The 27,969-nt window shown below is 40.8% G+C and overlaps 1 protein-coding gene and 1 long non-coding RNA gene across 2 annotated transcripts; one reads left to right on the top strand and one right to left on the bottom strand.

The window, feature by feature from the left end:
- Positions 1 to 19: 19 nt before the first annotated feature.
- Positions 20 to 13,093, top strand: LOC133135423 (uncharacterized). The gene is made up of 4 exons (XR_009709389.1): positions 20 to 288; positions 3,373 to 3,439; positions 12,352 to 12,409; positions 12,794 to 13,093. It is a non-coding gene; the product is annotated as an uncharacterized LOC133135423 (long non-coding RNA).
- adm2a (adrenomedullin 2a) lies at positions 12,311 to 27,961 on the bottom strand. The gene is made up of 3 exons (XM_061252407.1): positions 27,876 to 27,961; positions 27,297 to 27,545; positions 12,311 to 13,678 (listed from the first exon to the last, which is right to left on the bottom strand). Exons 2-3 carry the CDS (start codon positions 27,398 to 27,400, stop codon positions 13,273 to 13,275), a joined length of 510 nt encoding a protein of 169 aa, XP_061108391.1. The 5' UTR covers positions 27,401 to 27,545; positions 27,876 to 27,961; the 3' UTR covers positions 12,311 to 13,272.
- Between the last annotated feature and the right edge of the window lie 8 nt (positions 27,962 to 27,969).

Below are 27,969 nucleotides of genomic sequence, written 5' to 3'. Positions count from 1 at the left end.
TTGTTTGTGGGCTGCATATGGGTGAAATCCAATATCTGCGCGACACATTTGGATGAAGAACTGTATCGATCGCGGAAACGCAGCAGAAGTGCCCAAGGTGGTGTAATTGACGGAATAATCAATTGAATTGATTTTATCCCGCACCTGGAGTACTAAGGTTTGGAAGCGCATACAATTATTTTCATGTGAAAGACAAAGGGCTGGTCGAGCGTGTCTCAAGCACAATGAAGAAGACGTGTCACTCTTCATTGCTATCCTATTGCAAAAAGTGCCGTTACATTTGAAAAGGTAGGGACGGGCTACAATACGGATTAATGTGAAATTTATCTTAATCCTTAAACCCAAAAGCTCACAATTTACAACTGGTCTCTGTCAGATGCGCAATGACTGACACAGTTAGTATATTTATATCAGCTGGGGGATTGGGGGTGTGAATACCAAGGGCTACAATGCACCCAAATAAAATATAATTAATCAAATAAAATATTGGGCTACAAAGTTGTGGTCGAATTTGTTTCATAATTCATACCTGTTGAGACATGAACAGTTAACCTGTGTTCAGTACTGTGACTGCTCAACTCAAAATTGTGTTTCTGTAAGTGCTACTTTTTGGCCACAGTGTATCAACAGTGGTGATACTTCCCTCACCTCTGCCTTGTGGTGACTAGCCCCATCGACCAGTCTTCCAATCTACAGTGCATCCGGAAAGTATTCACAGCGCTTTTCCACATTTTGTTATGTTACAGCCTTAATCCAAAATTGATTAAAGTCATTTTTTCCCTCCAAATTCTACACACAATACCCCATAATGACAACGTGAAAAACGTTTTTTTGAGATTTTTGCAAATTTATTAAAAATAAAAAACTAAGAAATCACATGTACATAAGTATCAAAATTGAGCTCAGGTGCATCCTGTTTCCACGGATCAACCTTGAGATGCTTCTACAGCTTAATTGGAGTCCACCTGTGGTAAATTCAGTTGATTGGACATGATTTAGAAAGGCACACACCTGTCTATATAAGGTCCCACAGTTGACAGTGCATGTTGGAGCACAAACCAAGCATGAAGTCAAAGGAATTGACTTCTGCTGAGACAGGGTTGTCTCGAGGCACAAATCTGGGGAAGGGTACAGAAAAATTTCTGCTGCTTTGAAGGTCCCAATTAGCAGTGGCCTCCATCATCCATAAATGGAAGTAAATGGAAGTTTGGAACCACCAGGACTCTTCCTAGAGCTGGCTGCCCGTCTAAACTGAGCAATCGGGGGAGAAGGGCCTTAGTGAGGGAGGTGACCAAGAACCCGATGGTCACTCTGTCAGAGCTCCAGCGTTCCTCTGTGGAGAGAGGAGAACCTTCCAGAAGGACAACCATCTCTGCAGCAATCCACCAATCTGGCCTGTATGGTAGAGTGGCCAGACGGAAGCCACTCCTTAGTAAAAGGCACATGGCAGCCCGCCTGGAGTTTGCCAAAAGGCACCTGAAGGACTCTCAGACCATGAGAAACAAAATTCTCTGGTCTGATGAGACAAAGATTGAACTCTTTGGCATGAATGCCAGGTGTCATGTTTGGAGGAAACCAGGCACCGCTCATCACCTGGCCAATACCATCCCTGCAGTGAAGCATGGTGGTGGCAGTATCATGCTGTGGGGATGTTTTTCAGCGGCAGGAACTGGGAGAGTAGTCAGGATTGAGGGAAAGATGAACGCAGCAATGTACAGAGACATCTGGATGAAAACCTGCTCCAGAGCGCTCGACCTCAGACTGAAGCGACGGTTCATCTTTCAGCAGGACAACGACCCTAAGCACACGGCCAAGATATCAAAGGAGAGGCTTCAAGACAACTCTGTGAATGTCCTTGAGTGGCCCAGCCAGAGCCCAGACTTGAATGCGATTGAACATCTCTGGAGAGATCTGAAAATGGCTGTGCACCGACGCTCCCCATCCAACCTGATGGAGCTTGAAGTGCTGCAAAGAGGAATGGGTGAAACTGCCCAAAGATAGGTGTGCCAAGCTTGTGGCATCATATTCAAAAAGACTTGAGGCTGTAATTGCTGCCAAAGGTGCATCAACAAAGTATTGAGCAAAGGCTGTGAATACTTATGTACATATGATTTCTTGGTTTTTTTATTTTTAATAAATTAGCAGAAATTTTCATGTTGTCATTATGGGGTGTGTGTAGAATTTTGGGGAAAGTAATGAATGTATTCAATTTTGGAATAAGGCTGGGAAAAGTGAAGCGCTTTGAATACTTTCCGGATGCACTGTAGGTCCATTTACCCTTTAAGCTGTCAGATCACAAATGTGTGATTAGAAAGTTCTTAACCGGACGTTTTAATGCTGATCACTGCTGGTAATTGACAGCAAAGTAGTTGTTAATTAGTGTTGTGCGTCCTCTTGTGAGACTATCTACACTAAGCTGAAGACCATTAATTTTCTTTCTGTGTTAGAGGGCTACACCCCTGTCAATCTTTGGTCTACTCTTAATTTGGTTGGTTAAATGTGTTCTTCTTCCTAACAGACTGAAATCTTTTCATGATTTATTTTATCATTGCCGGATGCTCTCCATTTCAGCTTAATTCAGAGAAAATAAGGACAATCCGCACAAAAAAAAAATAAATGGAAGGATATTCATGGTTTATGTGGCATGTGACATTCATTGGGATTCCCCTTCATACAGGGTAATTCCAGTTAGCATCCAGAGTACGTTTACAGAACTAATTCTATCATCTGGTGGTGAAATGTGAAGTGTATATAAATATTTTTTTTTTCCAATTACAGTGAGTGGCTAAGAGTTTGCTCATGAGCTTTTCAGATGAGGCACAAATTCCTTTCTGGTCTCGCTTGATGTCAGGAAAGTGTGTGTAGTCACACTTGTGTCTAGACCTGTAGTTCCAAAAAAGTTTCAACCTGCGGTCTGGCAATTCTAAGCCTCAAAGTATAAGGGGCTGCCACACATTGTAAGGTCAACAACGTCACACTTTACATTATGACCAACTGTATTTGCTGGGAATCGGTGGCCATGTTGCTAGGCTCTGGCACCTGGGACTAACAGATCTCAAATTTGTCTTAAACTCCACAACTGCCCATTTATCGGTTAAATAGAAGAATGGACAAACACAAATGTCTTGTTTGTTTCCTGAATGGTTGTCAAAAAAAATATTATTTGTTCGTTTAAGCAAGGTGTCCAAAAAGGAAAATAATCAGCATTTTCTTTATAAAATGTCCCCGCAGTTGAATCAGTATGTCCATAATTAGGTTTCCTGTCTGTATGCTAACGCTCAGAAATCACAAAGCACCACTGTTCAGTCAGTGCCTGCGTTTTAGGGGCATATCTGTGAGCTCTGCATATCTTTCTCTTTGTATTCCTTTCAGGGGAAATGGAGGCATCTGAATAAAATGCAGGGCTCTTCTGTTTGGCCATATCCTCAATGCTTATAAGGTAAGACATATCCCTGAATAAAATCTTTTCCAAAAAAAAAAAAAAAAAAAAAAAAAAATTTTTTTTGCTGCAATAAGGAAAATATTGCATTTCACTAATAAATATGAAATTAAGTGCCCATGAATCATTCACCTCAACTTATACCATCAACTTTGGCCTACTTAATTGAACAATATAAAAAACTGAAGTATTTTTGAGTACAGTAGATGTTACACCAGAAGAAGGAAAACTTCTTAAAATGTCTCTCCAGTATGGGGCAAAATGGCATATTTGTCATGTCTGATATGGGCATTTTTTACAGTAAGTAAAGAGGACTTATACAAAAATAAAAGATGAATCTTATGGCCATGAAATAGTGATAATTCTGAGTATGTGTCTTTCTTCACTGGATTTCATTGCTATCGCACTTGACTGAGAAGCTCATGAGTAACATCCCCCAGATCTTCCTCACAAAGGTTCTCTTCACACTGCTGGCCTTGCTGAAGAGGAATGTTGGACTGTACGTGAATTTTGGAAGGCACTCTGTTGGCCTTTGCCAAAACCACATGACAGCCCCGACGAACAGAGATCATGGGGTCCAGTCTTCATCCGACTCTTGGAAGTTACATCAGAATGATACGCTGCGGCTGACCTCGAAACCATCAACTTGTTTCTTAATTATCGGCACCCCCCTGCCCTCTTTGCCTTTTGAGCTGCAGTTAAACCTTCAAATCTTTCTTGCTGAAAGATAACGATGCCAACTCTAATAAAATCCAATTAGAATAATAATCCAAAAAGTGTTTTATTCTCAGACACTATGGAACATACAAACAGCCAGCAGCCCAATGGGCGAGAACTAAGGGCCTTCTCCAACCCATCATCTTATATAGGCAGCTTTCCCTCAGGAAGTCTTTACCTGGGCCTCCAACAGGAGTGCAGGATTCTGCAATAAGACGTACACAGGGACATAACAATCAGTGAACCTGTTCTGTTGACTGGAGCAAAGAAGTTGACCTCAATAACGTTGACAACCTCAGTTTGTTTGGACCTTCAGTTTTGGTGCCTGCAGATTAACATGGTTCCACATTTTTGTGGGAAAGAGAGCGAAAGAAAGGCAGCCATTTTGTTTCATTATCATAGCAATTCTCTTCATGGCTATCTACTGACAATCACTGAAAGAAAATAGATTAGATAACTGCTTAAAAATCATTATGTAATAATGAACAGGCTCAGAGCTGAATGTAAATATTTAGGAAGAAAGGAGTTGAGGAAGGAATGTTCTGTTCATTTGTGATGTGCTCCTGGGTCTGTCTTTTGTCTGTTTGCAGTGTGCAGTGGGGTAAATGGGACGACTTGCCTTAATGGTGATTTAATAGCGCTGTCCTCTTGCGTGTGAGTGGCTGGCTCACAGGTGGCCCGGACATACACTGGTTTTATTGTGTATTTGTGAGAAGCGTACCATCGAAGTACCATATGCATTGTAAGTGTAGATGACACTGACTTAGGCCCAACCCATGTAGGAAGGTGTGAGCCAGTGGTTTCAAGCCCATTGCCATAGAGGGACATGTGTATGCAGGTTTTCGTTCCAATTAATTAATGCTGCCTAAATTGATTCCAATTACTCATTCAGTCATAGGCATTTATCTGCATTAACGGTACAGTAGGTAATTTCGGACTTCTAATGGTCAAGAGAGGAATTGCAGCAACAAACACCCTCAAACAACAACACGGTTTATCCCACCCCTTCTCTGTTAACGTGCTGATGTTGAAACACCATTGACTGTGGCAATTAATTTTCAACCAATGAGCTTGAATTATTGTACAGCTATATAATGTTTTATAGTGCTGCCCCGTCAACTGCATATTTTGAAACCCGAATTTAAGGACTGTAAACACAGGTAGAGGGTGCATCAACATGTCAGTGAGCCTTTTTCAATGATAGGAAGGGATTTACAATGGTCTTGTGACAATGTTTTAACACTAAAATCTTGCCCTTTGTACCTTTAAAGCACAGAATGTAAGCAACAGCTGTTATTTAGACAACACACATAACACATCTCTCATTATATACATTATGTGCAAACCTGCTGTACAGCACTAATTCAGCAAATAATGAAACTAATTATATAATCAAGAGCTTGAGACAACTGGTGTTTGGGTTGATGAGATGTGTGTTACATAACACGCATGAACGTGCGTGTTAACACAGAATGGGGTTCACCGTGATTATGTTTCTGTTCCGTGAAATATAGTTTGATTTTCCAACAGTTTTGATGACATTTTGGAAGGTGGAGAGAAATTAACAGCAATTATAGTGTTGTACTGTACTGTACTGTCTAAAGGAAGACTTTCCTTGTTTCTTTCCGAAGTGGCTGATCCCACATTGTGTGATGTGATGAGCTGAACCTTCATGGGGCCACATAAGATACATTGATACAGTGTTATCTTTCACCACAGTGTATTAGACTCTAGCATACAGTATGCAGGGATAAATGTTCAGGGACAAATCTTGTGGAATAACATTAGTTAAAACAGACCTAGACTTTAAAGGACACGTCTGCTTGTGTGCAATTTTGAAAAGATATCTTTCACTACCTCAGTAGGTACACTGTAAAAAAAGTTAATCTTTCTTAAATAAGTATTTTAGGCTTATATTACGTCTTTACATACTATTATTTCTATTGTTTAAGAAAGATTGCCAATGAGGTCCGACAAGTGCATATCAAGCAAATGGTAACTTAAAACAAGCTAATACTTTAAGCTGCTGTGTGTGTGTGTGCCTTGGTCGTGGAAAGTATCTGCAAGTGTTGCTGAGCTATGTGGCTACATATGCTGAAGAGCTGCACTAGTATATTCCACACTGAAGCTGGCAGTGCCCCGTTGCCGTGGGGACAGTTGGGCCTAGCAGACAGGAAGATCAGCAGGAGGCAGTGGGGCCTGGCAGACGTGCAGATCAGCAGGGGGGCAGTTGGGGCGTAGCAGACGTGCAGATCAGCAGGGGGGCAGTTGGAGCGGTCATGCTGGGATGTTTGATTTGGGTGAGTAAGAAAGGTGGATGGAGGGAGTGTCTAAAAGAAGAAACGGGGCCCTCTTAGCGAACGCGTGCCCAATGTCACGTACGTTGGTAGTGTGGTTGTGGTTAGAAACCACAAACAGTTTTTTATATACTTGGGCTAAATGAAACACATTTTATATTTGTATTAGGTGCTTAGCAACAGGCCACCTTTGGAAAGACAAATTCAATGTTTACATACTGTTGTTAGATGAAAGTAAATATATATTTTCTGTGAAAGTTTGGGATTTCATATAAATCCATATATATATTGTACAATCCTGGGGTTAAAATCGCACACATAATTAATACATTTCCGGGAAGATAATTCCTGTGACATGTATTGCATTAATCATGTGCAAACTTTGGCATCAAAAAACCTCTTGCATACCTTTTTTAGATGTGAATTGCAGGATCATTTGTTTCTGGAAACTTCTGGACAATTGTGCGCGGGACTTTCTAGAGGAAATGTCATTGTCAAGTGCAAGATGTCACTACTTGGAATCTTTTTTCACAAGGCCTTTGCCATCAGCCCAGGACTACAGTGTAGCTCACAGGATGTGTGGGAAACAGTTTGGCTTCATTTTAGTGGCAGTTATAGTAGCGATTGTGTTGCAGTCCTTCGCCTGACTAAGCGGTGTAGTCCTGAGGTGGTGGGTTTCATTCAGGGGAGGCTGAAGTGTGGCCTTATGGGAATCAGCATCATCCACAGTGACAGCAAGCTGTACAGAATGGCGGCCTGTAGCATAGTGGTTAAGGCACATGACTGGGACCTGCAAGGGCGGTGGTTCGATCCCCGGTGTAGCCACTATGCTAAGATCCGCAAAGCCGTTGGTTCGATCCCCAGTGTAGCCACAATGAGATCTGCGCAGCTGTTGAGGCCCTTAACCCTGCATTTCTCCAGGGGAGGATTGTCTCCTGCTTAGTCTTATCAACTGTACATCGCTCTGGATAAGAGCGTCTGCTTTATTGTTAATGGTTTATTCACAGCTCCAAGTTCAAGGAGCAGCACTGTACTCAGTCTCAGCAGCTGCCCCAGTGTAATGTCAGCACCTCCGCGTATCACTTTAAAGGTGAAAAGACAGAAAATACAGCAAAGGGAGTAAACACAGTGACCCCTAATGCTCTCCTGATGGCCGGAAGCCAGTGTTATTCATGACTGTGTGCTTACGGAGAGAAGCTGTAACACATCCGTGGAAGGCCACAGCTGGGAGTGATGGGATTGCGCAATTCTGGCAATACTCAACTTTTCGTTTAACTGAATTTTCTACTCGAGATGAGCCAGGAGTTCAGTGAGTTCATCCAGTGTGCTCTGTGGAGGGTGGCGGCTGGTTGCTATTAGCAACATTAGGATGTGTTTTCCTGCACCCATCAATATGGGCCCTATTCAGCACTGCACAACCCTTGTACTCTGCAGGGGGGTATTTGTGTGTCACACAGCATCAGACAGACTGAGTAAGAGGAAAGTTGCACGTGATAACAACTGTAAGTTTTTATTTGACTGTTGCAGTCTCCTAAAACAATAACATCGACAGTCTGAGATGTCTCAGTTCAATCTAGCTTTGACTGGATTGTAAATTGAAGTAAAATTGAATTTACCATAAGTCAGCACAATTGACTGTCATGTTCTTCTTTATAACCGTACGTGCAGCAGTGTATAACAAGCTCTGAGTTTTTCCTGAAAAGTGTGAACAATCAGATGGGCCGATCGCTGGTCACATGAGCCAAATCAGAATATTTATTTGCCACACATTAACCACTGTTCCAGCGTAGTTGTTCCAGTAGAAGCTTGATTGCACTGCATGTCTGGGTTGGATCATTTGCTTGCATAGCTTTAAAAAAAAAAAAAAACATTCTTGTCTTTCAGAAAAAAAAGGTGCCAAAGAGTGCCTGAATGTACGTCTCTAAATATAGCATGGCCAGGGAAAGTGTGAGGTCAGATATATCTATATGATTTATCAATCATAATTACCAAGTGCTAATTTCAATGTACAATGAAACTAATGTATTTGTTTTTCATAGCCCGCTGTGTGAATAACTGTATGAGAAGGCTTTGTGTGATGTGTGAGCTGTGAGTGTGAGCTGTGAGTCCACTGCAGAGTCCAAGAACCTTCCACATTTAGAAAGTAAATTGAAAGCAATGAGCATTCACAGAAGAAACATTGTCTTTCAGCCGCATGACAACAAAATTTTCAAACATGGTTATTGTTATTATTTAGAGCAGAAAATGTGCATGTCAAATATGTTAGTCTACAGGTCCTCACAATGCTAACACTGACCAGGCCATGCTGGTTTCATGCCACTGCCAAGAGAGCAGAGAGACTAGCCTGCAGCTGACAGTGCACTTTCAGCCAGTAAATGACAAAATGGTGGGCAGAATAAACCAGGCTTCCATCCCCAGCAGAAGTAAGAAGGGAATGCTGTCAGGCATATCAAGTGAAATAATGACTGTGGTATCTACAAAAAATGTACTCAAGTGATGTAGAATCCAAAATGTTTGATTTAAATACTTGAGCCAAACCTACATGCACACACACACACACACACACACGCACACACGCACACACGCACACACGCACACACGCAATGGACTGCACAGAATGAAAAAACAATGACAGGCACATATTATATTTTTATCTTACTACAAAGTAATTCTTTATTTTACAGATTGTCAAGAACAGTGCCAGTTGTCAACACATGTTCAAATTGCTGTCAACTTTTTCTTAAAGTACATCAACTTCACTGTTGAATGATATGTGTCACTGCTGTGTCGGACAAACATATGTGATAAATATTTTCTTTGGTGAGATACACATACACATACAAATTTCACTTAAAAACAATACTTCTTTTATTAAATATTACAGCTAATATATTAACAAAGCGTACAAGATGATAATGATTCCATAGTCTATGTCATCCACAACTCCGTTTATGGATACTGTTTATAACACATTCACACAGACATTTCTGAAATGCACTTTATACAACAAACTTTCATTAACTTATCATTAAATAACATAGTCTTAAATTCAAGTAGCTGACTAAACATGTTACCTACTTGTTTTAAAGTGCTTTAATGTTTTGCTGGAAAAAAAAAAAACAACTGACCTTTTGTTAGCTGTATTGTAAAAAAAAAAAAAAAAAAACGGGAACTTGGAGGATTGGATAACAGATTGTTATAGTTCACATGATCAGGATGTACTACATAGAGTGTGTGTGTGTGTGTGTGTGTGTGTGTGTGTGTGTATGTTTTCTTGGGGGTAGATTCTGCGTATCAATGTTGGCCTATGGGTTATATAACAGGACTATTCCTGCAATCTGCCTGAATTTAATCTCTCAAAATGAAACCAATTCCTTTGGCAACGTATGTCAGTGCATAGATGCTAACCCCACCCTTGGTGAGATAAATACTTCATCATTATTAAACACCATTGGTTTGTTAACACACTACCTGTGTGGCACAGTACAGTCTTTTTAAGAATGTTGTAGACCTCAATGAATCATATGAACATATTGAAAAGCAGCAGTTTTCAGATGTATTGATAAAACATCCACAGAGCAAAGATACACACTGACACATCCTATGTTTTGGCACAAGAAGCCGCCAGTCTAGATTCTGACATAGACAGGATAACAACAGTTAAAAGAAGGTGGCAGTTTTATGGGGATCCTCCCAGGGAGAAGGGAGAGGTTAAAAGGTTTCAAAAGTAAACTGTCATAGTGCCTGTCTGGCAAAAGTGTTTTATATAAACACCAAACGGTGCTGCAAATTACCGGCGGTGTTGGTGTAACCCACCCCAACAACCCACAACACTGTCATTTGCCAAAGTAAAAAAGAAAACACTGAGGTAATCCTAAATGGTGTGTTTGACTGTATGGGAAACACACCCAGACATTCTCGGGCATCATAAATTACAGAATCCAACAGGGTTTCAGCGTTTGAAAGCATTTTAATTGTCAGTCACGAGACAGCGATTCGATCCATCACAGCACAATGAATCCAGCAAGCAAGCAGAAGGCTCATGGACAGGTTTCCCGAAACCAAACACCGCAGATTATAAACCAAGCTGCTACCATTACCACCAACTGCCAAGTGCATGAAGGCAAAGAGAGAAGATTAAGGAGAGACCTTTGGTCGGTGTAAAGAGGTGACGTCTTTCTCACTGTATGGTTTACTTGTGTTCCCTGAAATCCCTAACCCTTGACAGACTTAAAGCAGTTTGTGTGATGCTGGGGAAAATATGTATGAAGAGACTGGACTGGACTGGACTGGACTGGACTGTTGCCTTAATGATGTAAACTGAGACCACCAGAATTGGAGGGAAATTGATGTTCCAGTTATTGTCCGATACATATTATGTTATGGTGCATTGTGATTATTTAGGGGTTCATCAAAAATGAAATTCTGAACCGAGAACATACACTAGTGTTCAATACTTAGTGAGCTTTGAGCATTCTGAAATGCCCTTGTAATCTGGCATTCCCACTGGTATACACTGTATGAGTGTGGTAACTCACAAAAATTTGCATTTTCACATGTTTTTTGAATGTGTTGTTGTTTTGTAAGAAACTAGCGGAAACCCATATTCTTACAAGAGCATCGCTAAGCTAACCACGGTTTAATGCAAGGGATTACATTAGCTATCTTAATCCTCTGTAACCGAGAGAATTAGGTCTGTCAGATAAATCTTATTTTCAGCCACATAATCATGGGATTCCAAATCCTGGAAATGTTTGGTGCTACTGTGCTTTGCAGTACTCCAAATTTAGCTATGACCAGCTTGGAATTACCAGCTACCAACTGTTTCAAAACATAGCTTGAGCTGATCAAACCATGTTGAGTACGGAGCTGGTCTGAACTGATCAACCAGCTTCCAGCTGTTTCAGAACCTAGCTTGAGCTGTTTTTGTCTGCAGGGTGATCTTTTCATACCAATGAAAAAATTGAAATGAGTTAAAAACATACTATTTTGTTTCACTCATGGTAAATAGTAAGTCATAATTAGATACCCTCCATCCTCAAATCCTTAGCCCACACAGTGGAACACAATGTTGAAATCTGCATATGGTGGTCAGTTCAATATGTTTGGCATCCAATTCACAAACACTTTATTGTATTAAATGTCAAATACTGTGCCATTTTTGTATAGAGCCTTTGTTAGTCTTTGGATTTACAGCATTATGGGCTGCTTGCATGACCAGGATAGTTCATATCCTGCCACTTCCCCTTTCAGCCTATACACTATTCCATATGCTCTCTTAAACCTAGTAAAAATGGTTTAAACTATGTTTTATTGCCTATTAAGTCCTGTTCATAGACAATGTAGGGGAGTCCTGATGTTGAAATATAAGACATACTGTACTACTACCATCATAACTAAGCTTTTTTTGTTACTTAGAATCATCAGACTAAACTTTTCTTAAAGCAGTGAGTTTTAGTCATGTATTAATAGACAGAATGAATGGAAAAGACTTGAAAACCACCCCCTCCAGGTCATGCAAGTGGAAATAAGACTCCACTGTGATAAGACTGACTGAATTTCTCTTAAATAAATTGCCCTCAAGCCTGATTTAATTTAAACATAAACGTAATTTTTTTAAGAATTCAGGAGTCAGCAGAGGTTAGAGGTTAGAAATCTGACACCAGCCACCAATGGATTGATGCATGATTAACAGAAGAATTACATCTGGGTGGTCTTTTTCAATTGGAGCAGCAAATGTTAAAAGGGTTTAAGGGTATGGTTAAACCTCCCCCATGTCTGCAGTCCCATGGTGTAAAGACTGTTGGCTATTCAACGCGGTTGGACACTCTGTGTTTGATACTCTGTTTTTTTTGGTGCCCCCCCCCCCCCCGGCTGGATTTCTGTTATTGACTCCAGGTGGAAATCCCCTGTCCAGCTTCTGACCACATCGCTGAGTGTCAAATCCAGGATATCGGTGAGTTCCTTAGCAAGTTATTTTAGCAATCACAAACTGATGAGGTGGCACCCCTAGATTTCAACAGTCCGCTGCTGTACACTTTCACGTGCGAGACTGTGTGTGATCTGTCTGTTTTTTGGACAGTCTGACGGAGATTAATGGGTCAGGATTAAATCCCAGTTTGGCAGATGTTTTGGGGATCAGTTGCATTGATGTCACAGAGAAATTAATTATCTTCACCAGTCCCTGGAATCCCATGGCCTAAGATTTGAAGGAACTTCAATCTCACCTGTAGTTAAAATCCACATTAATAATGTATACACTTGTTAAATAGTGAGAAAGCTAGAAGCCTCAGTGACGTGTTCTCAGTGTTCTCAGTCTGTGTTTTCGTCTTGTTTTCAGGATTGGCGAGGGACGTTTGGCATTATGCAACCATTTCCTCTCATGTACTGTCATCTTGTGAAGGCTGGTGAACCATCCTTGATTCTCCAATAGGATTGGGACATGAAGCTACCGTGGTTCACAGTGTTTTAAGTGGCTGGTGGAAAGGGCCGGAACATGTCTCAATGAGCTCGGCTGAAATGAAAGGAATGTTTCTCAAAACAACATCGTCAATCTGGAGGTTCCAGTCCAAGCGAGTCATCCCAAATACTTTCCCTGGAGACAAATTACCCCCATTGCTGATGTTTCCTGGTTGCTAACAGAGAAAGAAGACACAGCAATCATTATAAATATTATAGAAGTCTTTTTTTTTAGAAACAGCAGGAAAGTAGTGGATTACATCCATCTCTATGCGAAAGCTATTTGCAATAAAAAAGGGATAAATATCTAAATTTGATGCGCTGCGTCCGGTTTGGTTAGACGCGTCTCCCGTTCCTGGCTCATCCGTAGCTATGAGGGCTCTGCGGGTTCATGGGGGAGGTTTCCTCCCGCCCGCTCTGGCCAATCAGCTGGTAGAGGCGGTGGCTGAGGTTCTGCACTTGGCAGGTGCCGAGGACGCAGCCCACACGCATCAGCTGGGCGTGGTGGTGGTGGCCCCGCCCCCTGGCGTGGCGCCGCCCCCTCGGTGCCCTCCGTTGGACCGCTGTGTCCACCTGTGGGGGTGTGTCGTTCTGGGCCAGGGCCTCAGGGGCCCGTCTCAAAGGGGGAGGAGCTCGGATCAGGCGTTTCCACCAATCGTGACTGGCCTCCTGGACCGGGCTGAGGGACGCGCTGGGGTTCTGGAAGGTTCCGGGGATGACGCTCTCCCCCTCGTCTCCCTCCACGACCCTCTTCAGGAAATTCAACCTGAGAGAAAAAACAATGGTAAACGCACTGCGTTTGTCTAGTGCTCATTCCAGCGACTACAGTAACACACAGCAGTTTAGCAAGTAATGCCTCCCGTTCACCCATTCATGCACACACTCACACACCAATGGTGACAGGCTTCAATGCAAGGTGCCAACCGGCTCATTTGGAGCAGTTTGGGGTTAGATGTCTTGCTCAGGGACACTTAGAGACATACAGAGCCGGGGATCGAATCGGCAGCTGTCCAATTTCCAGACGCCCGCTCTGCCTCCTGAGCTCAGACAGAAGATAGTGAGATTTGTTGTATTTTGGTTTTAGGGTGCCTCCTAATATTATTTACTATTTGTGCAATTTGCAAATGAGCTATATTGTATGACCACTGACAAGCGAGAAATGGATCCCATCTAATGTAACACAAAATGTACTGCTGTGTCGTGGGAATGTTATGGTATTGACCGTCACTTTAAAGGTATCAGCAGTTATGCATTAACCAATAACTGTCGCTAGACCTTTTACCTTAGTGTAAATCTCTGTAGCTCAAACAGTGAACAGGTTGTCCACTGCCCACGTGTGCTTGCAATATGATGTTGCCAAAGCCAACTAGACTAAAAGGTGTTGTAACCCATTTGACAGGAACAACAAGTTTGCCACACATTAAAAAAGGCAGCACATTCGCACAGGCTTTTTCGGTTGCCAGGTGCCTAGACCAGCTGTTGTTCGTCTGCCGTGATATTGGCTCCTTAAATCAGGGCGTAATTCCCCTGGGGACGGTGGGATCTGTTTGTACAGTGTGGCTAACTCATGCATGATGAAAGTGGGGTTCTGGTCTCCCGTAGCCTCTTCCAGTACACTGAGGGGCCATTATGACAGAGGACCGCATTACCCAGAGTCCTCGTCATTAATCAGCTCCTGTCTAAACAGTGTTACTTTGCACAGCGCTGAGAGCTGGGCATCAGTTGAAACAGCAGCGGCTCAGTCCAAACAACCTGTTGTGATGGAGGGCGGGAAGGGAGCAGCGAGCGTAAGGGTCAGCCGGCTGCCGTGAATCTGTCTTTCCCAGGCTGGGGTGAGGAGCTCAGGGAGCTGGGGGAAGGAGTAATGGTGGTGGGGGGGGGAATGAGTGCAAAAGGTTGAGGTGCATTAGCAGCCATATTACACATTAAATAAGCTCTTGTGAAATAATACTATGAGGGTGTTGATGTTTTGTCATCCATTTGTATGTGAGAGTTTTTTTTTTCTTTGTTATTATGCTTATCATCACAATAAATCTTATTTATGGAGCTGCATACCTTTCATCAGGGCAGGGAACCCTTGCCTTGATAAACTGGTATTCATCACAATTACAATGGCATTTACTGGCATATGTCAACACTGAAAATATTTCTTCTAAAAATGTTTTTTTAAATAGATAATCTAGTCTGGAGATAAGATGCATACTGTGCTTTTTTATTTGGCTAAATTATATCAGAACTCAACAAAGACCATAACTATTATTACTAAAATCATAAAAATCATACCTTTCATGTACAGTGGAAATATTCTTGAATGGATTAAAAAATGAAAAGCCTCAACCAGTTCTGGGGCAAATACCATTGCCATAATTGCATTTTCCCATAATGCAACCATATTATACACTCACTGAGCACTTTATTAGGTAGACTTGTACAACAGCTTGTTAATACAAACATTGAATCAGTCAATCATGTGGCAGCAGCTATTTGCATAAAAGCATGCAGACATGGCCAAGTGGTTCAGGTCTGTTTTTCAGACCAAATATAAGAATGGGGAAGCAATGTGGTCTAAGTGACCTTGACTGTGGAATGATTGTTGGTGCCAGACAGGGTGGTTTGAGTATCTCAGAAACTGCTGATCTCCTGGGATTTTCTCTAGATTTTTATCACACAACAGTCTAGAGTTTGCATAGAATGGTGCAAAAAACAATACACTTCCAGTGAGCAGCAGTTCTGCGGCAAAAATGGATTGTTAATGAGAGAGGTCAGTGGAGAAGGGCCAGACTGGAAAAAAAGGCAGGTCAGAGCTGACAGGAAGGTGACAGTAATGCAAATAACTACACATTACAACAGTGGTATGCAGAAGAGCATGTCTGAACACAAAACGTGTCAAACCTCTTTAAGTAGATGGGCTATAGCAGCATTAGACCAAGAGGTCTAAAAAATAAGTCTAACAAATACCTAATGAAGTGCTCACTGAGTGTACACTTGTAGAATGTAGAAAGGCTGCAGTGATGTGAAATGTGTGTACACAATTACAACAACTAAGTCTTCTAGCTGTTATGGTTTCATCGCACAATTCCAGGAAAACATACACGCACGTGCACACGCACACGCACACACGCACATACGGACATGTACAAGGCTGGGAGGTAATTTGTTTGCCGAGGAAATAGAAAGCCACAGGGTTGCACAGGAGCCTAAATTGAGAAATGGCCTCTTTGGTTTTGTGCCGAACGGCTAAAGGCCCGAACAGTGTGAGGGGAGGGCAAGTTAAACGGCTCCAAGGATTTTTTTTTTTCTCTTTTTTGAGCGGCAGTGCCAATCCATCAGGGCCCTCTTGAGCTCCAGGCAAACACGGGAAACCTGGCCTGAAAAACAAACCCAGCTGCCGCCTGCCCTGGCATATGTGGACAGGCGGCCTGGATAGACGGCCAAGGCTGGGGCCTTTCAACCCCGGAGATGATGTAGATGTGATAGAAATAGCCTGCTAACGCCATGGCTTCTGTAAACAGCGCTATTTTCAGAAACCCTTCATTTCGCCCGGCGTTTTCGGACTTTGAAGGCTACTCGAGCACGGTTTTTGGTCCGGAAAGCCCTGTTTTGCGGAACGCCGAGTCAGGTCTGTTTTTCACAGAATCGCAACACAACAGTTGTCATTTGGAGGAACAGTTGTCATTAGGTGGCTTTCTCTCGGTTTTGTTTTTATCAAGCAAGCGATTGACATCTGAGAAACTGGTGTCTGAAATATTATCTCCATAATTTAGTCATTTTGGCATTTGCTGCGTAAGCGCAAAGTCCTAAAATCAGGTTTAACACCCATACAGTGCAAGAAGAACTCTTGTCTTGGGAATAAGAGGAATGTTACAGCACAAAGGATAATGGGTATTCTAGCCGCTTTGCCACTCAGACAAAAGGGCCTGCAATCTTATACCTGTCTGCGCTGGCCCATTTTCCAATACCATTGATCTTGTCCACTTCCCATGTGTGATAGAGCACCTATTTTCTTTTAAAACCTTTCCACTGATCTCAGGACAGTGTGCGCAGTACAACTTCAGCACAATACGCGAACCTTGGCCCCTTCCACATGACTGGCCTAACAGTCCCTTGCATGCTAGGAGTGATCGCTCCCTGCTTTCTGTGTCATTGACAGATGGTGTCCGGTCATTAGATCTGGCAGACAGCCATAAAACTTCCCGTGATAGTGTGGGTGAATCATTTCTGAGAGGGCTGGCAACTGAGTAACTGATTGAGAAAAATGACTGCAAAACATGATGTTAACACAGCGGCAATATGAGATGTTTATGCTTATTTGTCTGGGATGTGGTAGAACTGGGGATTCACAGCATGAATGTGCAGCTGACGAATCTGCAGAAATTGTGTGATGCAATCATGTTAACAGTATCTCAAAGGAATGTTTTCAACATCTTGTGGAATCCATGCCACGAAGAATTGAGGCTGGTTTGAGAGCAAAGGGAGGCCCTAACCAGTATTAGTATAGTGTTCCTAATAAAGTGCTCAGTGAGTGTATATTCATGCATATAAAGAGAGGTTATATGTAGTGATAATTAGCATGTCACTTCCATTCCTCCATTCTGTACAGTATTTGGCAGCAACAGTGCAGAAAGGTCATGAAATGTATTGAACAACGTGATTGTGAGTCATTGCAGCTTACAAGATGTATAGACCTTCTCAAACGGAAAGCTTCGTTTTGTTTTGAAATCAAAGTTCATGTAGGCTGCATCTTGCTTAAGTCTCGGAAGTCCTGCAAGGCTGCAACTAAGAGTTGTTTGTTTCCATTATTGGCATGTAATATAATGAGTTGAGCCTATTCAGTCTTCAGATTGAAGATCTTCACTGTGACATCATGACTTCTCGTAATTGAAGTCTGCACGCTTGGCAAAAGATGGAAGTTGGACACTGTTTGATGTACTCAATTCTTGTTTTGAGATGTGTAACAGATTATGTTTTTGGTTAGAAATCAGCACAATGTATTCAGTTTGCCTTGTTTTGCCTCAGTTGCAACTATGATGGCTAACATGGTCATCACGTTGCATGACTGCCCTGCACTACTTTCCAGTTTCAATCTAAGTTAATGTAAAAGCAGTTTTCTCAGCCGGCCATGTCCTGTATTGAGCACCATTTGCATGAAAACATGACATGCTTAACTCAGACAGTACTTTGTATGAATCAGAAGAGTTCAAGTGATTTTGATGGGATCAGCATAAAACCAAACAACTGTCACTTGGTCATGGTTGTTTCTAACAGCAGGTTTTGTACAGAGGGAAGGACCACTCGAAATTGCAGAGCATTGCTAGAACTAAGAACAGGTCCTGTTGTATACTAAAGATGTCAGAGTGTTAGCTTTCTCTTCCAGTTTATCCCAGAATAATCTTCTGCCAGGTCTTATTAGGCCATTACTCTTGGCTAGAATAATGAGAAGGGAGGATTTATCATTTTATTTCATGTTCATATCAGCTGACATTTACACACAACGCATAAAACTGATATCTGCAGTTATTTACCTCAAGAACTGACCTACATTCCTGTTACGGTCTCCTAATGATGTTCCTCTATACAGGTTTTTAGGGCCGATGTTATGAAACCACTTGGCTGCAGGATGTTTACGCCTTTGCCTAATTGATATAGTCTTCCATCACTATCCCATAATTCTCAGTCCAGTCCATCTCAGCATTTTATTGCGGCCATAAAGCCATGCACTGTATATCCAGATCTCCGGCACATTTAGTTATATAGGGTAGCTTTTGCGTCTTTCGCAGACTACTTCCATACCTTTTAAGGGTGCTTCTGGGATGCTTTGGTGCTCATGCGTTTCAGTAAAAACAGTACATTGCGCCCCAGTTCAGTTTACTATATGTGTGCAGAGAACGCGTGTGTGTTCTGTGAGGATGCAGAGGGTGGAATTCAGGCCTTATCCACTAATCCACCTCGGAATGTTCCGCAGAGGATCAGTTCCCATGTTGTTTTGACTAACCATAATGACCCTACAGTTAAATGAGTATAGAATAGCTATATGTTTATGGCGGCCTTGACAGGAAAATATATATCTCAGGCAGTGGGTCTTTCCTCACGCATATTCTTGGAACAGAACACACACACGCAGAATACAGCTTGAAAACACCATTTAACTGTTGAAGACAGTTTAATTATTTGAAAATATATACATTTGTACATCGCCCATGATGAAGGGTACGTTTATGGAAAAAAAAGACCGCGTCGCATCATTTATTAAGTAATGTCGGCTCACACCATAATGCTTCTATGAGTTACATACAGTGCCTGAGCAATCCATCAAGCTTGTCATCGGAGTCTCAGAGAAGTATTCTATTTCAGGAATTATTGAGAGCTTGTATAGTATGGTAAACGTATTATCAGGTGCTAAGTGCTATTACAAGCTAAGTGGTATCTCCACCAACTTTGATAAGGTACAGCCCTAGAATTACTGGCATTTTGTTGATGTCTCTTCCAAATGCAAAAATGGAAGTGGTTTACAGTGATACTATTTTTAGTGCCCCTTTGCTGTCTGATTAAGGTCAAATTTAACTGTGTTTGATGAAAATAATTATTTAGTTTGTTGTAATAAAAGTATTTTTATTGATCTTTTCATGTTGATTGCCAGGAATCATTTTCACTTCAGGTGTACTTCAGCTCATAAAAAATGAAGTGTTGATGATTACTACAATATGCATGATGAAATGATAGATTGACATTTTAAAATATGCATTTTCTCTCAAATGTTTAATAGCCATGAGCCAGTCATAAAGAAAAGAAAAACTCTCTAATCCAACGGATGTCAAATGAGCTTACACATCATGGCAAAGCAGACTCTTGATGGGCTTAAAAATGTTAAACACCAGCTCCCTTGAAATAAGACTATTAGGAATGTAAATCATTCTACACTCAGTGAGCACTTTATTAGCTAGACCTGTACATCAGCTTGTTAATGCAAATTTAGAATCAGTCAATCATGTGGCAGCAACTAAATGCATAAAAGCATGTCGACATGGTCAAGAGGTTCAGCTGTTTTTCAGACCAAAGGTCAGAATGGGGAAGAAATGTGATCTAAGTGAGTTTGATCGTGGATTGATCCAGACAGGGTGGTTTGAGTATCTCAGGAACTGCTGATCTCCTGGGATTTTCATGCACAACAGTCTCTAGAGTTTGCAGAGAATGGTGCGAAAAAAAACATCCAGAAGAGCATCAGAAGAGCATCAAACATCTACTGCTACAGCAGTAGAAGACTTAATAAGTCTAAAAAATAAGTCTAATAAATACCTAATAAAGTGCTCACTGAGTGTATATTCAGTATATTGAGGATGAACTGAATTAGAGAATATCACAACGAACCTATCACAGATCCTTAGAATGATCTAGAAACCTCTTCAGCAAGGACACAGGCAAAGTACCAAATGCCTAGCATGACATGATTCTCAAAAAAATAAACATTTCTGGAAACCTGCCAAGTGTTCCCAACCATAACATTCTTTCATATTCATTAAATATTTCTATGGCCAATAAAGTGGTCAGAAATAGAAATTGTCGCAGGAACAAACTTGATTGCCCCAATAAAAATATTTGGTGCGTTTCTCAACTGCCAGGCCAATGTGCACACCCCTCACATAAAACAGAACAGCCGAAAGCCTATTTCTTCACTGAGGCTAAAAGGGATGTACATTTTTATGGGAAAAATGTCTGACTATGATGTTGAAGGTCTTGCAAAGAGAACATGAATCCAGTTCTATTGCATTACTCAGAGCAATATGGTTATGTTTGGGTACCTGCACATTCTGCCATTTGAAATAATAGACAGAGATCCTGACTTTGACACTGTAAGACACCGAGCAACCTCTGGACGATGGCTTATGTCAAAAGACACCAGAAATTGCCCTCTGGAAATGTTAAACACTGGCTCTGATACAGACACCCACAGGGGAAGCAACGTAACACGGTCACCAGTTGGGTCTCCGCCACTGATTCAGTCTGAAATTTCTGCCCGGAGTTGTGGTGTCTGCTTCTATAATTCATAATTAAGTTAATTCATTATTTTATGATGTTTAATGCTAATTTATGTGATTTTATGGAACCGTATTTAGTTGCTCTGGCTTTGCTCCAACATCGTTCAGCGAAACCACATGTTATGTGACGCAGAAGCAGAAAATTCCCTTGTAAAAGGGCAGCTCCCGAAATGGAGGTTCTCAGCACGTTTTCTGCAGTGTACTCATTCTGGCCCCTTCAGGTCCCCCTCTTGTTATTATCTGTCCCCACTGTATGCTCTCTGATTAGACTTTACTGTCATGTGTTTTTCCAGAAGCTGTAATAATTTATTGCCGTCTCACTTCTGGCTCATAAACTCATAAACAGTGCACGGTACAAGTTTCAGGTTTTCTCTTAATCAATAAATAAAACTGTCTACTAACTATAACAACAATAAAATATTGTTATATACTACTACTACTACTACTACTACTACTACTACTACTAATAATAATAATAATAATAATAATAATAATTCTAATAATAATAATAATAATTCTAATAATAATAATAATATTCTTCTTCTTATTATTATTATTATTATTATTATTATAATTATAATAATTATTATAATAATAGTAATAATACAATTCCTTCCTTGGTTGCTGTGCAGACTATTTCAAAACATAATAGGGTAAGGACAGTCAAATTATGTATGACATTTGAAGCATAGCAAAGTTATGAAAAAAATTATAAATACAAAGTAAAAATGGGAGCGCTGTTATTTCAGTGACTTTTGTAGAAAGAAGTAAAGTAAAGTAAGTAACCTAAAAATAACTGATTATCCACATATTATCACTTTTATTGTTTAAACTACCAAAAGGCATAAAACTGGACTCAGCAGGTCTTCTGAGGCTGTGAAACATCTGCTACATTGGCAGGGAGGAGAAAAGCCAGTGTGAGCTCAGTGAAATAACTGCCAGCTAAGTGTGAGTTATTATAAGATCACACAAGCAGCAGCGTTGCAGGCCTCTTGGAATTGGGTGTTCTGTGATAACTGCCTGCTCCTTTTGAGTCTAAAGCTCTAGTTCTCAAAACATTTTAATTTCTGGACCAAAATTAGAAATTTGGTACTGTTCAGGGGCCCATCAAACACAGACTCATTCCAGGACCCATGTCATACACTCCCATGACCCATTTTGGGCCCCAACCCATTGTTTAAGAATCACTGGTCGAAAGATAAGTCAGCAATTAGTGTCCTGAACAGAGAATAGATAGGTCCTGGTGTCTTTTATCTTAACATCAAAGAGATTACCTGCTACTGGATCTCTTCAGACACCCAGAGAACATCATACTGAGAGGTTTTCTGTTATGTTAGGCCTCTGTTCATGAAAACATGGCAGCAGCATGAAACCTAATGAACAAACTGGCAGAGACTAGTTTCTTCTGGTTCACCTTGGAGCAGATACACAATGCATTCATTAGCTAACATTTCAAGGGTCATCCAGTTGGTGTGGATGGCTGCCCCTTCAGGAGTTTATAGTCTTTTAGCCTGAAAATTAGCTAAAATCTTATGTGGGTTTTAAAATGGTGACATTCCCATCAACTTGTGAGGAGGGATTTTTGTGAAAGATTACTCTGATTCTGTTGCAATAGGAACGGTGAATTTCAGCATAACAGTAAACATGTTTGCAGTGTGTTTTAGGACCAATTAGAAGCACCTTTGCCTCCACATTGCACCACCAGAACATCTTCCCACTCAAGTCATCGAGGCTCAAGCAAGAACCTGTCGACTGAAGGGATTGTTAAATCAAGTCCTATAGTATGTACTCAAACATTATTGACAGCACCTGTGACACTAAGGCATAGTGACAAACTATGCTGTAGAATCCAGCTATGACCAGCTACCAACTGTTTCAAAGCATAGCTTGAGCTGGTCTGAACCGGTCAACCAGCTACAAGCCACAATCCAATTTAGGCCATCGACTCAAAACCCCATTTTGTTTGTACATACATACACAGACCTAGAATCCTTCCTAGAATGTTTGGCTAATCTGATTACAACTTTGCAGCATATCGAACGTACTGTAGCAAATCTGATAAATTACTTCAGTGTCAATGTTACAGTCGGCGAGATGTCCCCCTGGGGCTTTTGTGAGTGTATGCACGTACACAGCTGGTTAAATCCTAACTAAACACTACAGTATGTGACTGGGTCATTTGTCCTGGCAGCAGACATTTTGTTTGTTTTCTTTGATAAGGTCATCTCATGATAAGTCTGAAGGAACATCAGCCGCCATGGAAAAACTAACAGTTGGAACCCAATCCAGCAAGAGGGCACTTAAAGTACTCTGTCATTCTCAGTAATATAACAGTAATATAGGCCTGGATACAATCAGCATTAAACTTTTACTTAGAATTACTTAAAGTTAAGTGTATGTTTATTCTGTACAAGCAGTTTGCTGAACATGTCATATATTGTGTGGGTCAAGGTAAAAACTAAAGCTATCATTCAGCCTTCAGGTTGCTGGTAGCTGGTAGAATTCAGTCCACAGAATCCATCCACTATCTGATGCTTCAAAGATAATTCACAATCAATCAATCAATCAATCAATCAATCAATAAATCAATAAATAAATAAATAAATAAATAAATAAATAAATAAATAAATAAATAAATAAATAAATAAATAAATGTTTGCAAATTGGGTTAAATTAATGGAACTACCAGACAGAACATTTTTAGCAAATGACTCTATTTTAGTAAATGAGTGTAAAAATGTAGCCATGAGTTGCAATGCTGTTACACTGTTCACAATCGACCCATGGAGAATCATGGGCCACAACCGTAGACTCAGCTTGTGCTTGTGTGTCACCTAGCGAAAGTGCTAATCTGCCATTGCATGTCATGTCGTTATCATTATCCAGACACCAACCCTTTTTTTAACATTTTAAGAGTAGGTTTTTTGGAATGCTTTTTGGATTTCTTTGTGCATTTTATTTCAGAATTCCATCTGGAATGTTCTATAACTTCTTTGCCTTGATTGTTACATCAATACTAATTGTGTAGAAGCTGTTTGAGCACCTCACCCCAACTCCTCATCCCCTCCCACCGGTAATGCACTGATGATGCTTAATGATGCTAAAGTGGGATTTTCATATACTTACACTCCTGCATCACTCTGATATTAGAACAGTCTGATATGCTCGTTCTACAGCGACAGAAAAGGCTACAGACTGCAGTAATCTGTGCCCTTTCCTGATGGCCTTCATAACCAGAACGATCAATATCTGCCACGGATATATTTCTGCTCCTCGATTCGTCAGTCCCAGGCAACTTGGCTTTCATTTGGGCCTCGTTTCAAAGGTCAGGCTGACCCACTACGGGCCTGGCAGACCCAAGATGAGGGGCCGAGGGGTTCTGCACGGCCCATAAAGTTTCAGCAGCGAGGGAGGGTGCTGTTTGCTGCTTGTCCTGCCGTTGGCGAGGCCCTCAGAGCTGGAAGCTTAGAGACCCTCAGAATATTCTCCGCAGGCCGCAGCCCAGCGTGCTACCTGTTTTTCAGTGATGTTTGGCTGCTCTGCTCTTGCGTTTCTTATTTACAGCAGGCTGGAGGCGTGGGCAGAGGCCAGGGAATAAGCCACTTTATCAGCACTCCATCACTGTGTGCATGGTGTGGAGGTAGGAGTAGGAGTGACAGCACAATCATTATTAGTTTCTCTTTATTCGTGCATGCTAACAGAGAGAAAGCAGGGGAGGCATGTTTTTCGGCCATACAAGGCTCTGAGAAGTATTGTACATGCATGTTTCAACTGAGGAAAAACGTAACTGATCCTCATTATATAATGCAGTAAGTCTGTGTAAAGGGCATTCCACCCTTGTTATAAATCTTAAGGCCTTAAATCTTTGTAAATGCTGAAATCCAGGCCTTAGTGCACCAAATCCTCCACAACTTCACTTTTAACAACTTTACCATTAACCATTTCTCCATTGATATCTGTTTTTGTGAAAAACCACTGAGATAGTTTTGTGTTTTCTGTGACCTTGAAGTGAAAAAACTTCACTCCTCTTTGGAACAAATGTCAAATATATTTTTTTATATTCTATAATTTGAATAATATAAATTTTTAAACATAAAAGACTTTTCCCAGATCTTAGTAAAGAGCAGCCACAAGTACAGTACTTGCATTTCGAGGCACCAAACCAGGAGAGGGCATTCAAATACTGTGTCATTCATATTCTTAGGCTCAGAGCCCAGAGTCCAGACATCATATCTTTGTATAAGCAATTTCATGAGTCACCACATTTGAAGTTTTTAGGACCAATTATGTTCAAACTGATCGTCATATTTGAGGCTTTGTATAATTGTTTAGGCATGGTTGGTGATTCACGAGATGTTGTGATGATTATGGAATCTTGCAGCTATACGCAATGCTACTCAGAATGATGGAAAAGTACAAATGCTACACCGTATGGCTCACTCGGTAATTAGGGTATTCAATTCTGCAAATACAAACAGTATAGGAAAAGACTGGTTTTTCAGGTTCAAGACTACCGTTGAAGCTTTGAAACAAGCTTTTGTAAAAAATAAAAAAATAAAACAAGTTTGCACATAATAGTACAATTAATTTTCTAAATGGCTACAGATTCCCATTCTTTTGATGTACTTTTTATATCACTATAGTGTATGCCCACTTCTGAACCTGATATAGTGTGTATATATTTAAAGTGGCCTGATTCAACTGCCTAATATTAATATCCTAGTTTCTTGAAATAGTGCTTTGAAAGGGACGTTTCTAACATTTTTATGAACATCTTGTCTCAAGCATATTTTTAAAAATAATGTCCTTTATCAATGTGAGGGCAAATGAAACTGGTTCCGGAATTTTCAACAAATCTAAAGCGCAAATTAAAGAAAGTTGTGAAACGTATGATTATGAAGTAGACCAAATTAAATATGCATTTCGGCTGTTAGATTATTGCACAGCTATGAGCCTCTTACTAGATCCCATAAATATTCATGCTTGTCTTTTCGAAATAACCTTGAAATCGCACAATGACGCAAGCGTTATCAGTTTTCACAGGGCAAATAAAACGAAATGTATGCCTTAGATGTCAATTCCGATGGCCAGTGGTTGCGTTTAATGGTTTATCTGCGAAAATGTCTCTTCAGTGGCAGCTATGAAAATGGTTACTTTTAAATAATACAATTTCCATGCACAGTGATACAGTCTTAATAAATGAAAGGTGCACAACTGTAAAATGATGCAATAAAGAGTTTGTAGCGCCGTGCTTTTCTTTCTGCGCCGTGCTTTCCAAATAATATACTTTGGATTTGAATCAAGGGCAGATACCAGCAATCTGTCTAAATGTAATTTGCTTTGTGTAATATCTACATGACCCTAACTTGGCTGATGTCCATACCCCTCAGTATATTTTACTTGCACACGCCATGGGGAGATAGCGCACGATGCAGCAATGATAAACTAAAGTGCTAGGGAACGTGTAAGGTAAATACAACTGCGGAATTGGCATTCCAGGATAAAGGCAGAGAAACAATTCAGTGACATTCGGAGTAATAGTCTCAAACCTGTCATGGTGATGTTCCCTATTAGCGCAATTTTAAATGATAAGAGCACGTTTTCTTTTCCACTGATTGGATTCACTGTAGATTAACCCATCCTAAGGGTCTGATCCTCTCTCTTGGATCAGCATATACAATTCGTACTACTCGGTCTGGGTTTCTGGTTTTCCAGCTGTTTAAATCGCGCTCACTTAAGTGTGTAGTTTTACTCTGGCACGTCTCCCTCGTTTTGCTATTCTCCTTCACATCGCCGCTATCTCCATGTCACAGTAGCCTACAATGTCTGCATAAACACGAGGTATATAAACAACCTATGCGTAAGGAACCCGCTTTACGCATGATCCGCTTGGTATTTACAATAAGTTTTACGCTTTATGAATAGTCTAACAGGTGGTTGACACGAACATGTGAGATATACATATTCCGTTTGACAATGCCATAGGCTACAGTACGTTTTGTAATGTAACACAACATTCAGCGCTGGAAACCACTACGACGAAGCTAAACAAGATGCGACCCAAACTGTTGTACTTGTAACGCCACCTGTTTTGGGTCAATTATAAAATTCTTCAAAAATAGTAGAAATACATCTATAAAATCTCCGAAATGCCAAACCCCTTCGCAAAGTTGACTCGCCGCTTCCCTTTTCCACGTATTACAGTCCAGTTGGGTCTCCTTTTAAACTAGACTCGCACCTTTTTTCAACTCCCTGCTGTTGCTGTGGGTATCTGAACCAAGTCCGTCTTCGCTCATGAAATGAATGAAAACGTGAAAACGCATCCAGAAAGTAAACGAAATAACGTCTTACCTGTGGCTGTCCAGGCGGGTTCCAGCGGGTAAAGCCAGCAGTTGCTGCTGCAAGAAGAGCAGGCTGAGGCAGCACAGTGTACCCGGGAAAAGTGATCGCATCATGGAATAGGTTCTCACAGCACCCGGCGAAGGAGGGGGCTCAAACCACTTGGAAAACGTTCAAATCCCAGGAAGAAAAGAAAAAATCCAGAAAAGTTCCGACAAGGACCAATATCCTTTCAAAATTTTTGGTAGTATTTCAATAAACCTGTTAGCATAGAAAAAAACTTTTATTCAGCCATTCAACTCAAACTGTTTACTTAGTACACTTATCGTATTGATGTGAACTGGAATTTACTTTATATATAAGTACAAATGCCCTTTTCTGTGCATTAACTGAATTTGTTTTCCCATTTGTGCTTTGTTTATATATAAGCCAGAAATTATATGATTTCATATCAATAAAGTATTGATCTGTGAATTTCAAATAATATTCAATTTTAAGTATTTTCAATCCTAGGTAATTCCAAATTGAATCTTATTTGTATATTATGTAATAATTTAATTCATAAAAAAGCGGGAAAGGTGGGGTACAGACCGTTTTCTTAGTTGCGAGTTCTCAGTGCGTAAATCCAATCTCTAGAGGATTTTTGCGTGGACCTTATGCGCTTTGGCCAAGATCACAGGACTCT

Source organism: Conger conger, chromosome 8, assembly GCF_963514075.1.
Source record: "Conger conger chromosome 8, fConCon1.1, whole genome shotgun sequence".
In the NCBI taxonomy this organism is placed as follows: domain Eukaryota; kingdom Metazoa; phylum Chordata; class Actinopteri; order Anguilliformes; family Congridae; genus Conger; species Conger conger.
The sequence above is the reverse complement of the archived record's forward strand: the minus strand, read 5'-3'. Positions and strand labels throughout refer to the sequence as shown.

What these genes read in the sequence shown, in the direction of transcription:
- adm2a (XM_061252407.1), bottom strand. Translation starts at nt 27,400, where the DNA reads ATGATGCGATCACTTTTCCCGGGTACACTGTGCTGCCTCAGCCTGCTC. An exon ending in ACCCGCCTGGACAGCCACAG is followed by an intron (nt 13,679 to 27,296) that starts GTAAGACGTTAT and finishes TTTTTCTCTCAG; the next exon opens with GTTGAATTTCCTGAAGAGGG.